The sequence below is a fragment of the Nansenia antarctica genome (assembly GCF_963989245.1).
Source record: "Nansenia antarctica genome assembly, chromosome: 7".
Classification (NCBI taxonomy): Eukaryota; Metazoa; Chordata; class Actinopteri; order Argentiniformes; family Microstomatidae; genus Nansenia; species Nansenia antarctica.
The window spans coordinates 47,721,445-47,736,624 of NC_137677.1; the positions used below are offsets into that span (position 1 = coordinate 47,721,445).

At 43.5% G+C, this 15,180-nt stretch overlaps 1 protein-coding gene across 2 annotated transcripts; it reads left to right on the plus strand.

Moving 5' to 3' along the window:
- The first annotated feature begins 695 nt into the window (after positions 1–695).
- epsti1 (epithelial stromal interaction 1) lies at positions 696–14,301 on the plus strand. 2 transcript variants are annotated; one of them, XM_080536168.1, is made up of 11 exons: positions 696–929; positions 1,278–1,336; positions 3,977–4,060; positions 4,221–4,297; positions 4,594–4,677; positions 5,624–5,706; positions 6,975–7,059; positions 9,722–9,805; positions 10,723–10,796; positions 11,177–11,364; positions 13,064–14,301. In XM_080536168.1, the coding sequence occupies exons 1-11, from the start codon at positions 757–759 to the stop codon at positions 13,189–13,191; spliced, it is 1,119 nt and encodes a 372-aa protein (XP_080392294.1). In that variant the 5' UTR covers positions 696–756; the 3' UTR covers positions 13,192–14,301. The 2 variants fall into 2 exon arrangements, with proteins under 2 accessions (XP_080392294.1, XP_080392295.1); XM_080536169.1 differs by having other exon boundaries at positions 5,624–5,697.
- Positions 14,302–15,180: the final 879 nt, after the last annotated feature.

Here is a 15,180-nt window from a genome sequence, read left to right on the forward strand (position 1 = left end):
TAACGTTATGTTATAATGAAAATGAAACATAGCAAGGTACTGTTACGGTACATGGTAAGAAATCAAACAAAGGATAATACTTATTCAAATAAAGTAATATTATACTTATAATACATGTTCTATAATACATGTTCTATACTTATAATACATGTTCTATACTTATAGAACATGACTCAAATCTATCCTAAGATGTAACTCTAACTAACTAAGTTTGTTTAATGTCCCAGGGGGGATTTGATTTCACAGTACTATACACAGGCCAACAATACATGTAATATATCGTCATATAACACAGGACAAGACTCTAAATACAATATAAGTGGTGAGCACAGAGTCTGCCCTGATATACATACTGTAACATAACTAGCCTCAGCCCATCAATTATGTAATTCTATACAAATATAAATGATGGTGACTGACAGGGGGAGCTACGTGTGCTGACCTCCCTCTGTGCCCAGAACCACCACAATTAGTTTGCTTCATTAAAGGGTGTGAATGTATATGTGTTCTCCAGTGCCTTTTGTCCGCTTTAAGGTGGTGGTAAGTTGAAGGTTGAAGGCAAAAAAAATCGGCGCGCTCCGCGCGCACATTATATTCTCCCTCTGGGCTAAGCCCCGGATCTCCTACGATCCTAAATCCGCCCCTGAAGTGCACCATGCCACATAGCCTAGTCAGCTTTTGACGGACGGGTGGCACGCTCAGAGGCTTGGACTTGGAGGGTTGGAGAATCTGCGGAAGTCTAATCTATTTTTCCTTATGGATCCATACCAATACCCGAGATATTCTCAGAATAATGAAAGAAAAACTACCAGTTCAAATGTTAATCCGAGAACAAATGCTCTGTCGGAAAATAATGCACTTGAACATGCCAACGCCAACACACCTGCCGAAGCAGAAAAAGAATCAAACGACCCAACGCAATCTCAAAAGTAAGTGTTTTCTTATTAACTAAATAAAAACAATAACATTTTAATTTAAATTTCACATAGTTTATTCAACATTTGTTTGGAGATATTTAGAGCGGGGGAAGTCCTATGGGTCAGTCAAAATCAAATGTTGAAGGCAAGCATACAAGTGTTTAAAATAAAACATGTAAACATGCAAAAGTATAAGTATTACCTAAGTAGTGCTGTGTTAGTTTCTATTCTGGTGTCGCTCAGTCGATAAGTTTTACTTTCGTTTCAGTCTGTGCGACGCTACAGGCGCGCATGCGCATTGGTAGAGACCGGAGACCTGTTGTAAATCAAGTCAAATCAATCTCTCCCTCTCCCTTCCAGTGCCGACGCCTTCAGTACCATACCTCCCAATGAATCAAAGCGGGACAAACTACAGAGAGGTAAGTAAGGAAGAGGACTGTTATTGTATCTTTATCCAACCACCTAACCACCCAGGGCCAAGCCTAGTATTTTGGTGCCCCCAAACAAAATGTTGAGCATAACCACCAAATCACACACACTGCTCAAAACTGAATGAACTCACACACTCTCTCACACACACACCCTCACACACACACACGCACGCACGCACGCACACACACACACACACACACACACACACACACACACACACACACACACACACACACACACACACACACACACACTCAATAGAGATGGACAAATGAATTAACAACAAATCTCTTACTTTATTATTTGAAAACAATGTATATTAACATTGAGAAGGTAGAAAACAATTAACAATTGCAAGTATTCAGAATATTCAAAATAATGAAGTCTATAAAAGCAACAAATGACACATTTTGACAAATAGCAATGAACAATCAATATAAGAGTGCAACATATTCAAAATAAATAAAGTGAACACTACAAAATGTACAAAACAACAGCTATAGGCTACTGTAGAAACTATAGCTATCCATCCTTTCACCACCATCCAACATCAGTGAGAAAGTCCTCAAAATCTGTGCCTCCTTGATTTTCTTGAAGCAAAATCATCAATGACATCATCGTGGTTTATACTAATGATGGCAAGTCTAGTGAGTCGGTCAGCAGAGGGAGTAGATGCCCCTGAAGTCTCTGACGATGCTCCCTCAGCAGCAGTCATGTCAACTGACAAGGTACATGGTCCTGGTGCAGCGGACATAGCTCCAAAATGTCAATAATGCCCCAGAAAAGATTATATATTATATTATAGACTGGAAGACATTACATACATAGATAGGTATGTCATAATATGATGTACAATGATCAATATGATGATGTACATGATCTAATTATGTATCTTCCAGGCCTATTTATTAACCACACAACAAATGCAATGTTATCCAACTATGCAAATTATCCAAATATGTCCAATATATATGATCTACAAAAATACTATTTAACATATCCAGAAAGCAAATACACTGCTAAAAAAAATGGAGCGAACACTTAATCATCACAGTATAACACCAAGTAAATTAATTTTGGGATATCTGGGATATCGATCTGTATCGGAAGCGTAAACGGCTGTTAATCGATTTCACCTGCTTTGGTGCAAATGAAAGCGACAACAGGTGGCCAGGCAAACAGCAAGACAACCCCCAAAAAGGAAATGGTTTTGCAGGTGGTGGCCACAGACCATTTCTCTCTCCTTATCCTTCCTGAATGATTTTCCTCTAGTTTTGCATTTTGCTACTTCCTTGTCACTACTGGTAGCATGAGGCGGTACATGCAGCCCATTCAGGTTGCACAGGTAGTCCAGATCCTCCAGGATGGCACTGCCAGAGCCCTACAGAATGACCTCTAGCAGGCCACTGGTGTGCATGTTTCTGACTAAACTGTCAGAAACAGACCATGAGGGTGGCATGAGGGCCCGACGTCGTCTAATGTTACTTGCATTCTTTTTCCACTGTAGATTGTCCCTTTTTCAGGTAAAGTCATGACCTCAGCAGGAGTTTTATAAAAAAATATTTTAATTTGAGTGTATATTTAACTGTAATATATTGTGCCTCAGCAATAAAAAAGTAAAAAGTGGTTCAATGCTGTCGACCATGTTATTATATAACATATATATTTAAAAAGTATCGATTTCGGTACCGGTAACATTTGAAAAGTATCGGTTTGGCTCCGGTATCGGATAAAACCCAAACGATACCCAACCCTAATAATAAGACAATGAATAAAAAGATATAGATAAAAGTGTTATTACTGCAACTGTATTCAAGCGCTGCTCTTCCCGATATGGCGTGTGAGATTGCAGGTACGGTGTGTGAGATCGCAGTGATACGGTGTGTGAGATTGCAGGTACGGTGTGTGAAATCGCAGTGTAAGATGACACGTTTGATACTGCAACTGTGTTCAACAGTCAGTTTATGGATCATAAAACTCAGAACTGCTGCAGGTATAAGAAGTAAAAAGATAAAATGATAACTAAATAACTAAATAATAGTTAATGGATAGAAGACATAGATAGAGTGTTATGTTTCACTCTGGGAATGATTAGCTGATTACTCTCAGCTGACCTTAGGGGCCTTGCTGGAATATAGGGTGGGAGAAGATCTGATATGTATATTGGTCCAAGACCATTTTGTGATTTGTATGTAATTAGGAGGATTTTGAATTCAATTCTCTGAGAGACAAACAAACAAACAAACAAACATACACATACCTTTATCCTGTGTTCTTTTGTCCATCTCCAATTTTCTCTTCTTCCGCCCTTGAGCACCAGTGAACAACAGAAAACCTGTGTGGCCCCCTCTAGTGGTTGTGGCCCTAAACAACTGCATAGACATAGAGAGTGTTTATGCCAGCGGCCGGCCCTGTAACCACCTAACCATTCATCCTCCTAGATATTCCCTACTATTTCTTTCCAGCAGGTTTTGAATAGTAAGATTATTATGTAAATAAACATGACACAAATCTTTATATTCAACATAAAACATCAAATGAAAAATGCTGTCTTAAACCCAATGAAATGCAAACATGAGTCATGTTCCTATTATGCAATTATCAAACCACCCCTTCTACACCTGCAGTGGCACAGGAAGAGTTGGAGTTATGGGAGACATGGAAGGAAGCAAACAGACTTAAGTCTGTTCAACTGACCCCAACGAAGCTAGGTACCATTCATCCCAATAGTCTCTCTCTCTCTCTCTCTCTCTCTCTCTCTCTCTCTCTCTCTCTCTCTCTCTCTCTCTCTCTCTCTCTCTCTCTCTCTCTCTCTCTCTCTCTCTCAGTTTATATACATATTTAAATGTCCTATGTTATCCATCTCCTTAGGTGGTGGTGACGTTTCATTGGCTGAGGCCAGGGAGCGGCAGCTTGCGGAGTTGCGCCATTCCAAACTAAAGAAAAAGGTAATGCCACTGTGTTCCAAATGATAACTGACTATGGTGTTATATATGTCCAAAGATATTATTTATTTGTGTTTGGATTTATATAATGTAATGCATTCTTTATTACAGTGGCGCACACAGTCTGATTGTCATTGACTCATGCAGATCTGCACGTCTTGTATAGTATGGGGAGGCTGGTGGAGGTAGAAATCGGAGGACGATTACCTACCTCCACCAGCCTCTAATAGATGTATAATGCTTTTGCTGAGGTGATTCCCCCTTAATTGGAAAGCTCCACTGTTCTGTATTACTTGAAGCTGAAGAAGGAGGAGATGGACAGAGAGAAGAGACAGAAGGAGGAAGAGGAGATTCAAAGGATGAAGAGTAAGCAGCGGGAAAAGGTAGGCGGGTGTATAGAACTTTTATATGAACATTATAGATCACATTTCTCAATAGATCACAAGTAAGATTGTTACAGTAGGTATTATTCTTATTTCTTAGTCTTTTCTCACTGTAATACTGTTTAAAGCCTGTAGATGTCACTGCAGACATCTGGCCAACTCTAATGATCCTGGTTGTGGTGATGAAATGAGAGCTCAGGGTCCACAACAAAGTCTCTGATCCACACCCATTATTAGGAGGAGGTTTCCCTGATTGATGACCATTGGTCTTCAACCAGCGACCACAGGCAGCAGCAGAGTGCTGTTAGACATGCTCTGGTCCGTGTCTGGCTGTGCTCTCTGTCCAAAAAGTGGTTAATGCAGTGTTCTCTCTGTAATTAGCACTGGAGATCAGACCAGTGGTTTTTATATCCTTCTTTTTGCAATTTGACCCTTCTGAGGCCTTGAGAAGTTTCATGTGACCCGCCAAATAAACAAAAACATGTTAATAGCCACAATCCAGTCTGTCGACATGACCCGAAAGGCAGTGGCAACAACCCAACACCAGGTCACAGTCCACCGCTAGGGAAACACTGCTCCAGAGGGCTTTGAGCGGTGGTTTTGTATTGGGTTGGTGTGCTGATTCTGTGTGAAGATATCCCACTAAAAGTCCCTCTCTGTCTTACAAGTCCCCTAGGGTTCATCCTTTTTAAATGAAGTATAGACTTCACAAGAGTGCCCTGGGATGATGGGGCACTCCCATAGAATATCAGGGCACCCCCATAACTTTTAATGACATGAATATGGCCACCACCATATTAGCACTATTCTCAGAGCACCTTCACAGTCATTTGGGAACTTGGCAGCATGCCATGTGCATTTCTGTTAGGGCACATGTAGGTGTGAAATGTACAGATGGTTGAGTGAAATAGCACAATGTTGCTGATGTGTGTGAACTGTATCACAGGCTGAGAGACTGGAGGAGAGGAGAGAACAGGAGGAGCAGTTGAAAAGAGATCAGCACAGACAGGATCACCTCAGGTCAGCTGTGTGTGTGTGTGTGTGTGTGTGTGTGTGTGTGTGTGTGTGTGTGTGCGTGTGTGTGTGTGTGTGTGTGTGTGTGTGTGTGTGTGTGTGTGTGTGTGTGTGTGTGTGTGTGCGTGCGTGCGTGCGTTACTGTATCCATGTCCTTGTTTACGTCTCTTGTGCTGTATTGTGTTCTGTGTGGAACCTGGCTGCTCAGGTGGGTTGGAGGATCAGAATACATTACCCCATCCTTAAACAATACAGAGAGATGAGAAAATGCTAAGTGGAAGTTGAAACTGTCACTGTTGCTAAAGTTACAGCTGCGAATTTGAATGAAGAAACAAACAAAGCCTATCTTTCCTAGACATCAGAGGCAATGGGGGTGGATGACACACAGTTCACCTTAGCCTCTATTTGCCTGTATACATCAGTTATTCATGGAGGGAGATGTCGAAGGGTTAGCTTAAGGTCAAACAGTGAAATCTGTGAGGTTCAATAATATCACCATATGCCATTTAGCTGACGGTTTAATCCAAAGCGACTTACATTGCAATGCGTGCATACATTTTTCAGTATACTATATGGGCCCATTGTGAAACTAACCCACAACCTAAGCGTTGTTAGCGCCATGCTCTACCAACTGAGCCACCAAGGACCTCTCAATAACTACGCCATACACTGTATCTAAACTGTATCTATACCGTATCTAAACTGTACCTAGACTGTGACCATACAATATCATATTTACGGGAGGCATCAGGTGGAGGCTGTGTGAGTCTCACAACACATTTCAACATTGGCACTCACATACGCTTGAGTAACATTGGTCCAGACCACTATTCTGGGACAAACCCAAGGGTACATGTGTAATTCAAACCTGGACACTTTCAAACTATTCTTGAGGAAACCAGTTGTTACTTTAAGTAGCATCTCCGGCAACTTCCCAAGAGCAACACACATGACAATGCTAAACAAAAAAATGCTAACTTCCAGGAACAATACAAACATTTAGACTGGAGACGGGGGCTTGCAGGTTGGAGTCAGGGGTAGAGACAGGGTGACGGAGGACAGACCCTGGAGAGTGGGATAGTGTTGTCAGATGAAGACAAACAAACTAGACGACCTCTCCTTCTTTGGGGACTCGAGGAAGCGTCCTGTCTGCTTGCGGGAATCTTTAACAGTCTCTGCAGAAGACTAACACCCCACCACCCCATCTCCATTTCTGTGTGTGTGTGTGTGTGTGTGTGTGTGTGTGTGTGTGTGTGTGTGTGTGGTGTATGTGTTTCTTGCAGGAGGACTGAGCAGTTCCTTCAGAGGGTGGAGCGTACCAACTCTGCACCAGTGGCATCGAACAGCGCCACACACACGTCATCCTGGGTAAGACAGCAGCCAGAGAATGTTGGTGCGTGTGTGTGTGTGTTTGCCCCGTGTGTGTGTGTGTGTGTGTTTGCCCCCCCCCCCCCGTGTGTGTGTGTGTGTGTGTGCGTGTGCATGTGTGTGTGTGTGCGTGCGTGTGTCTGTGTGCGCAGCAGGGCCCAGGGTTCAGGCTTGTTTCTCATGCATTAGCTGTGGCCGTGAGGTCTGAGTCTAAAGCGCTAGAGCAATTCACACCAATGGATCCGTCTTTGAAGCCTGTTTTCAGAGTAAATACGGTTCGCTCTGGAGCTTTCATCGACCGAGGGGGACCGGGTATTAACGCAGGCCCGGAACAGGCGGCCCAGCCAAGCCCGCTGAGAGGTCCAATCCCCCCACAATTATCCCCTGGTCAGACCATGCACAGAGGGGTGTCGGACGCCCAGGATTGACTTTGAGGAAGTGTAAATAAATACACAGCAAAGAAACACATTTTTATTCTCCTTTCCTCACTGTTGCCCTGTTGCTTCTCTCTCTCTCTCTCTCTCACTCACTCACTCACTCACTCACTCTCTCTCTCTCTCTCTCTCTCTCACTCACTCACTCTCTCTCTCTCTCTCTCTCTCACTCTCTCTCACTCACTCTTTCTCTTCCTCTCACTTTTTATGGTTTTCCAGGGAGGGAATGAGTTCAAGGGACTTCCCAGAGTTCACACTGAGTATGGAGAGAGAGAGAGAGAGAGCGAGAGAGAGAGGGAGAGAGAGAGCGAGCGAGCGAGAGAGGGAGAGGGGCAGATAAAGTAATGTTTTGTAGACAGTGTGGAGTGGAATAACCTGTGTTGGCGAAAGTACCTGGAGGGGAGCCAGGCTACCGTCTGTCCAATGAGAGGGAAGGATGCACGAAGACCTGCCAATCACAGAGGTCATCCTTGCAGTACCTGGAGAGGTGATGAGGTTATTCTTAGTGCATGGCTGGGTTATTCATAGCTCAGCATCCGTAGATCATAACAGTGTGTTGACAGGGCCTGTCAAGAGAGTCAGACATGTCATGCTAATGCTAGTATGTGTCTCTCTCTCTCTCTCTCCTGCCCTAGCCAAGGCTCAGTGGGCGGGGGTGATGGTGCAGACAGGAGACTGGATCGAGCAGGAAAGGCCTGAGGACAGGGTTTCATACTGTACCAACGACAGTATTATGTGGCAACTGACAACATTGTTAAAATCGCACACGCAGCTCCTGTGGTGGACGGGGGAAATGTTTTCTTGTGCGGCTTTCCTCATTGTTGTGCAAGTTTTTGCTGTTTCTCTTGTACCTCACTGGGAGAACTGGCTGTACCAGGATAGAGAAAGCGAGAGCGAGAGCGAGAGAATGAGTTTTAGGGAGAGAGAGAGAAAGAGAGAGACAGACAGACAGACAGAGAAAGACATATATATATAGAGAGAGAGAGAGTAAAGGAGATTCCTCTCACAGCGTGTAGGAGAACCCCACAGAATGGAAACATCACATTTACAAGTGAACCCCTACCTCAGTTCACTCCTTAGCATCTCCACTACCAACACCAACCTGCGCTCTGGTAGATCTGGTAATGATATCTCACTGGTCATTCCCAAAAAACTTTCCCAAATTCTTTTAGCAGTCACTCATTCCAGTTTTCTGCTGCCAACAACTGGAATAAGCTGTAAAAGACCCTCAAACCTGACACATTATCCCACTCCTTCAAAAACATATTAGCTGAGACGGTAACTGGTCATTGTTTATGCTAATTTTGATTCTGCTGTGTTTCCATTGCTGCCTAGTATACAGTATATGGTATTTGCCTTTCCACTGTAAATAGTGTGTTTGCTATTCTATTTATTGTTTTTTGTCCTATTATGTTTGCGTCTCTTGGCCAGGTCGTCATTGTAAATGAGAATTGGTTCTCAACATACAATATCTGGTTAAATAAAGTTTAAATAATTATGCAAAGAAAATCATTCCGTTGCAGTAACATGTTCAGCTCTGACCAGCTGTAGGACACAAACAGACAGACATACTGAGACAGACACTCTCTGGTTCTTCTCTGGTTCTTCCCCTCTCCCTCTTTCTCTCTCTCGCCCTGTCTTTGTACTGACCTGGTTCTCTGGAGGTTCTCCAGGTCTGCAGTAACAGAACTCTCGAACCTAGACGTCACAGACCCACGATCAAAGCCCTGGAGCGGAGCTGAGAGAGACGGGGTCTTGATGTGGTTTTGAGTGGGACTCTGGGATCTGTTATTCTTTCAGAGATGGCTCCACAATTCAGATTAATCTCCCTCATATCCTCTGTTTGTATGTGGGAGTGTGTGTGTGTGTGTGTGTGTGTGTGTGTCTGTGTGTGTCTGTGTGTGTCTGTGTGTGTGTGTGTGTGTGTGTGCGCACATTTGAGTTTGTGTGCAAGGCTTCCCAGGGTGTGGAGTCCCGCTCGGCCCACCTAGTCTCCTGGCTCTCGGGCCTCGGGCCATCCCAAACAGACCTACCCCTATTCTGGAAGTCTCCTGGGGCTGAGACCGGAGAACACAAGAGAGAAGGGGGGGCGGGGCGCTGTCGACTCTTTCGATCTGTTGACAGTGGGGGTACCTGTAAATCTAGGGCTCTGCTAGGGTTCTATTCAATCAAAACTGGTATGTGGATGTCCAGGCTAAATTCCTCCCCTTTCTGTTCCTCCCACTCAGGCTCGAGCCCAGGAGTACCGGGAGGGGAGGAGGGCGGAGGAGAACACAGGCCTGCAGCTGAAGAAGGAGGAACAGAGGATAAAGGTAAACCAGTGAACCAAACTCCTCAGTGTCATCGGAGCTGATCTCACCACCTTTCTCTCTCTGCTCCACTGTCACTCGCCAATATAGCTTTATAGAGATTACTATACAGTGATATCATGTAGATACTTTTTTTTATATTAGATTCAACTTTATTGTCATTGCAGAGTACAAGTACCAGACAACGAAATGCAGTTTAGCATCTAACCAGAAGTGCAAATAGTGATATAAAACAACAGTGTGTGTAGGGCGGGGCGATTGTTTATCAGGGTGACAGTTCTGTGAAAGGAGCTGTTCTGGAGCCTGCTTGTATGGGACCTGAGGTTCCTGTACTTCCTGAGTCTCTTAGATGGTAGGGGATCAAACAGACCGTGGCTGGGGTGCGAGGTATAATTGATGATGCTTGCCGCCCTCTGCCGACATCGGTCTGCCTGGAGGGACTCAATGGTAACGACTGGTGCCGATGATGCGCTGGGCGTTTTTCACCACCCCTTGCAGGGCCTTCCTGTCGGACACACAGTGCAGTTGCCGTACCACACTGTACGCAGCTCCCAGTTTTCCTGGAATCCACAATGATAATGTAATCTTTGTGGAGACTGCTACGGTCAAATATTAACCACAATTACCATTCATACTAAGCCCACAAATGATAACGATTTTATTTCTATGGTGCATTTCCTATTCCAAGGACACTGTAACCTTGAGAGAGAGAGAGAGAGAGAGAGAGAGAGAGAGAGAGAGAGAGAGAGAGAGAGAGAGAGAGAGAGAGAGAGAGAGAGAGAGAGAGAGAGAGAGAGAGAGAGAGAGAGAGAGAGAGAGAGAGAGAGAGAGAGAGAGAGAGAGAGAGAGAGAGAGAGAGAGAGAGAGAGAGAGAGAGCATTTATGGGGCTGTGCTAATAAAACTGTATCTCTTCTCCCAGAGTGAGGCCCTGGAGGAGAAGAAGAGTGAACAGGAGGAAGAGAGGAAGGGAGAAATTGGGCAGGAGCACAGACGGTGAGTACAATACATGACAAATAGACTGTAGATTTGTTGTTTGATTCCTTTCAGAGTTGCATTCCATGAACGTCCCGACCTGCAACTCCAAATGTCACTCTAATTGCTAATTATTGTTGCTCATGCTAATATTTGCTATTGCCTTCCCCTGACAACTTCCCCCAACCTTAACTACGCAAAGTGAATGCCTAATACTGCCTAACCGACCACTCAAGATGTAATTCATGTGGTCAAGCATATGTAAACATAGGTTGTATACTGAGGCATGAACAATCAGAACAAGGAGATCAGGTTGAATGGAAACATACTCAAGATAAATGTAAGATAAGCAGTCTGACATCATTTTTAACAATACACTCATGATTATTGTTTCTTTGCAGAGTGAACTCAGCTTTCCTGGACATGCTGCAAGGTGGGGGGGCAGTGAAGGAGGAAGTGAAGGAGGAAAGAGAGGAAGAGCACCCCTCTGCGTCAATGGAGTGTATTCACTACTGGGAGACCCAAAACCCCCTCACACCTCAGGAGCCTGACCCAGCACACGGCCCCTCAGCCTGGGGAGGGGAGACTGGTGAGCTACTCTTGGTCCTCGCGCCAGACCCAACAAACTGGTCCTGCTTTTTTTTTTTCACTTGAATGTTTTTATTGAAGGACAAATGGAAATCATACAATGGACAATAAAACAATAATATTTTCCTTCAATTTTGATATTTTGAAACTAAAAACCCCTCCCCGTCCCACCCCCCTTTGGTTTCTCTCTTTGACCCTCCGTGATAAGCTCTATTACTGTGAGTTTTTACATTCTAAACGTTAAGTAGTGATGCACAGGCTTCTGACTTTCAGATCTTGCTGCCACTTGTCTGTGTGTGGCAGAAATGTTTTCAGACAGCCTACTAGATCTGCACACTACATGAGGACAGTTGTGTGAAACTGTTGCAGCACAGACACACACACACACACACACACACACACACACACACACACACACACACACATACACACAGTGAGCTGTGAGCAGTCAGTAAGGGAGAGATATTCTCTGCCAGCCCCCAGCATATGCCAGTCTAACAGTCTTTCAGACTCTTGGCTCCCAGAGTGAAAGAAAAAAATGTCCTCCAGTTAGATTTGGAGTACCGTACTGAATGATTGGGTTTACGCTGGGTTTGAGATGTTTTACACTGGTTGTGCTTGAAATGATTGACATTACAGCCCAGCGTAACCCAGCCAAACCCTGTCCTTACCTTGCCACAGTATTTCAGCTTCCATCTCTAACTAACTCCATCCATCACAAGACTGTCAACAGTGGTCCGGATTAGTTTAGCGGGCTGGAGCATAGTGCTGGCAACCTTAAGGTTGTGGGTTTCACATCCACGTGCTGTCAACATACCCTGGATCCATCTGTCAACTAGCATCCACTAGCTACAGCCTGTGTACACTCACTATACTGATTAGCCTGCAAGCCTGCCACCCTCCTCACTCTATCTCTCTTTCACTCCCCCCCCTCTCTCTCTCTCTCTCTCTCTCTCTCTCTCTTTCACTCCCCATTTCCTTTCTCTCTTTCACTCCCCCCCCTCTCTCTCTCTCTCTCTCTCTCTCTTTTACTCCCCACTCTCTCTCTACCTCTACCTCTCTTCCTCTCTCTCTCTACCTCTCCCTCTGTCTTCCTCTCTTTTCTTCAGACATCTGTTCTCTCTGTCTGAACCAGACGACCCAGCAGAGAGCATCACGGGAGTCTCTGCTCTGACTTGGTTTGGGATGAGACTTTGATGTTTGTTCTCAGAGCAGAGCCTTGTACCTTACAGTTTCATTAAAAGGACAGTTCACCACAAAATTAACGTTTGTCAGAAGTGATAATCTGTGGCGTATGTTGCGTCGAGATCATCCCACCACTTTACATTCCAAATCTGCAGGCCCGATGGCAAATAAAAAACAAAACATTGTTTCCAACAGGTGTCCCTAGACCACAACAAGGGTTGTTTTGTTACATAGCTGGAGATGAAAACCCATAAATATAAATGAATTTGGAATAATGTTTTAAGAGAACTGTAATCCTTTGATTACATTTAAATGTTTTAACCATTTAGCAGACGCTTTTATCCAAAGGGACTTACAATTATAGTTTACAGGGGCAGTCTCCCCAGACTAACTTAGGACTAAGAGTGTCTTACTCAAGGACACACTAGTGGTGGTGTCCCCAGGTGGGATTTGAACTAATGACCTTCTGATCACCAGTCCAACTCACTGTCTTTACTTTGTGTTGTCCTTTTCAGATGCTGACTATGAGTGGGTTGTGATGAAGCTTCAGAGTAACTTCCCTATGTATGAGAGAGCCTTTCTGGAGGACATCGTTACTCAGTGTAATGGGGACTACCACCAGGCCTATGAACTACTCCAGTGACAATATTCATTATAATCTTTGTAACACTATTTGAAGGCCTGTTTTATAATATCTGCTTATAGCCATCATCTAGCCATTTGTTAACCATCTCTATAAATGTTTTGTTAGTTATTATGGTACAGTATCTAAGTCTTCATGCCGGCAATTCTCAAGTCGCGCAAATTACCAAAAAGCTTCTTAAAAAAAGACGAAAAAAACGTTCATATTATGAAAGTTTAAGTCTTGAGGAGCCCACTCAATATAACAAACAACAGTTTTAGGATCACTAAATACTTATAATAATAATTTGTGACTTGGATTCACTGTATTGTCTGACATCCTGCTTCAGGCTACTGGATAGTGATACATGGCTTGTAAACAAACTTGACATGTTCAAAAGCAAGGACTGTGTTATCATCTAATTATGTGTAGTTATGTGTTTTTATCATGTTGATGTTCTATCAGCATGTTGTGATGTGCTAAACATGCTGTTAGATGTTTATAGCGATGTTCTTTCTAGCTAGCTATCAACGCGTTGGTAGCAAACGAGTCTGTTTTGATTCAGAGCGGTTTTCTCCGTTATTTGGTTTGAGGTGTACCAACATTCATATAAGCACATCTTCAGATTCCAATGTATGATACATCATTTAAAAGCTTACAATCAGCACATTCATAATCTGTAAAAAACTGAAAAATGACCGTGCCCTACTTGGGGACTTTTTCCATCGGACCCTGTCACAAATGAGTCATCCTCCCTGTTCACTGACATTTGTTTGAAACGATGTGTCTTTCACAAATTAACTGTAGGTCGATGAGTCATAATGTTAAGATCTTTTTTTTGCATTTAACAAGTTAAATGTGTGTATAATAGATGGAAAAATCTGTCCTGAACGCTTTTTGTTTTTGTCTTTATGAAAGTAATCAGAATAACATGTTGAAAATCCATTACAAGGCTTTCCAGCTGTAGAAATGTACTGTGTTTAAATAACAATACATTGTCTCCCTTTGTGTGTCCTATTAGGTCATTATTACCGGTAGGCCTTTTCGATCTGTGGGATATTTTCACTGCTTGATGATCTATTTTGGAAACTTTGGGGTATTTCAGCTGCACTTAATAAAGAAGTGTTCAGTAAGATGACTTGTATTCTATCCCTGTTAAACTGTGCATTTACTATACCAGCTCTAAGGGCTCTTCACACAGTCCCTTGTCGGTAGGACCCAAATACAACACACTATTCAAATAAGTAGGTTAGAGTTTCCCAGGTGAGAACAAACCCATTGACAAATACTGAATGCTACTTTCATACATCTTTGAGCTGACAATGGAGATGTCAGCAGTGGACAATGGAGATGTCAGGGTGTCATCTCCTTAACCTACTGTAAGTCTGAGAACAGAGAACAAAGAGTGGGACTCATATGGCTCTGTATGTGTGCCAACCAAAACCCCCAAAGTTACAGTGGAGGTGGGAAGTTTTACAGGAAAGTGTTCACTATAAATGTCACACCACAGCTTCTCCAGACTCTCTGTGTGTGTGTGTGTGTGTGTGTGTGTGTGTGTGTGTGTGTGTGTGTGGTGTGTGCCACGTGCCACTACATATGGTGGCACAGAAGACAAATGGTGTGTGTGCGTGTGCGTGTGTGTGTGTGTGTGGGTTTCATGCTGGGACAAACCACTGCTCTGGGTATAATCAGAGCAGTATGACATAAAGCTTAATCCTGATGAGGGGACGCTACAGTGGAAGAAGGTATCACATGATGACTCCTCTGGCAATTTGTGTCTGTTACAGACGGGCAGGGTTTCAAAGGAGAAACATGCACGCACTTTCACAAACAAACACACACACACACACACATATTGTAGACACTTCCATACACCATGCATCTTCTAAACGAGGAATGAGGATGATTTGATTTTCTCTGCAACCAAATCATGTATTTGCACGCACCATAAACACACACGACTCATTTCTGGAGATGTTGTGGTGTGGCATTTAATGTGAATTGCGGGGT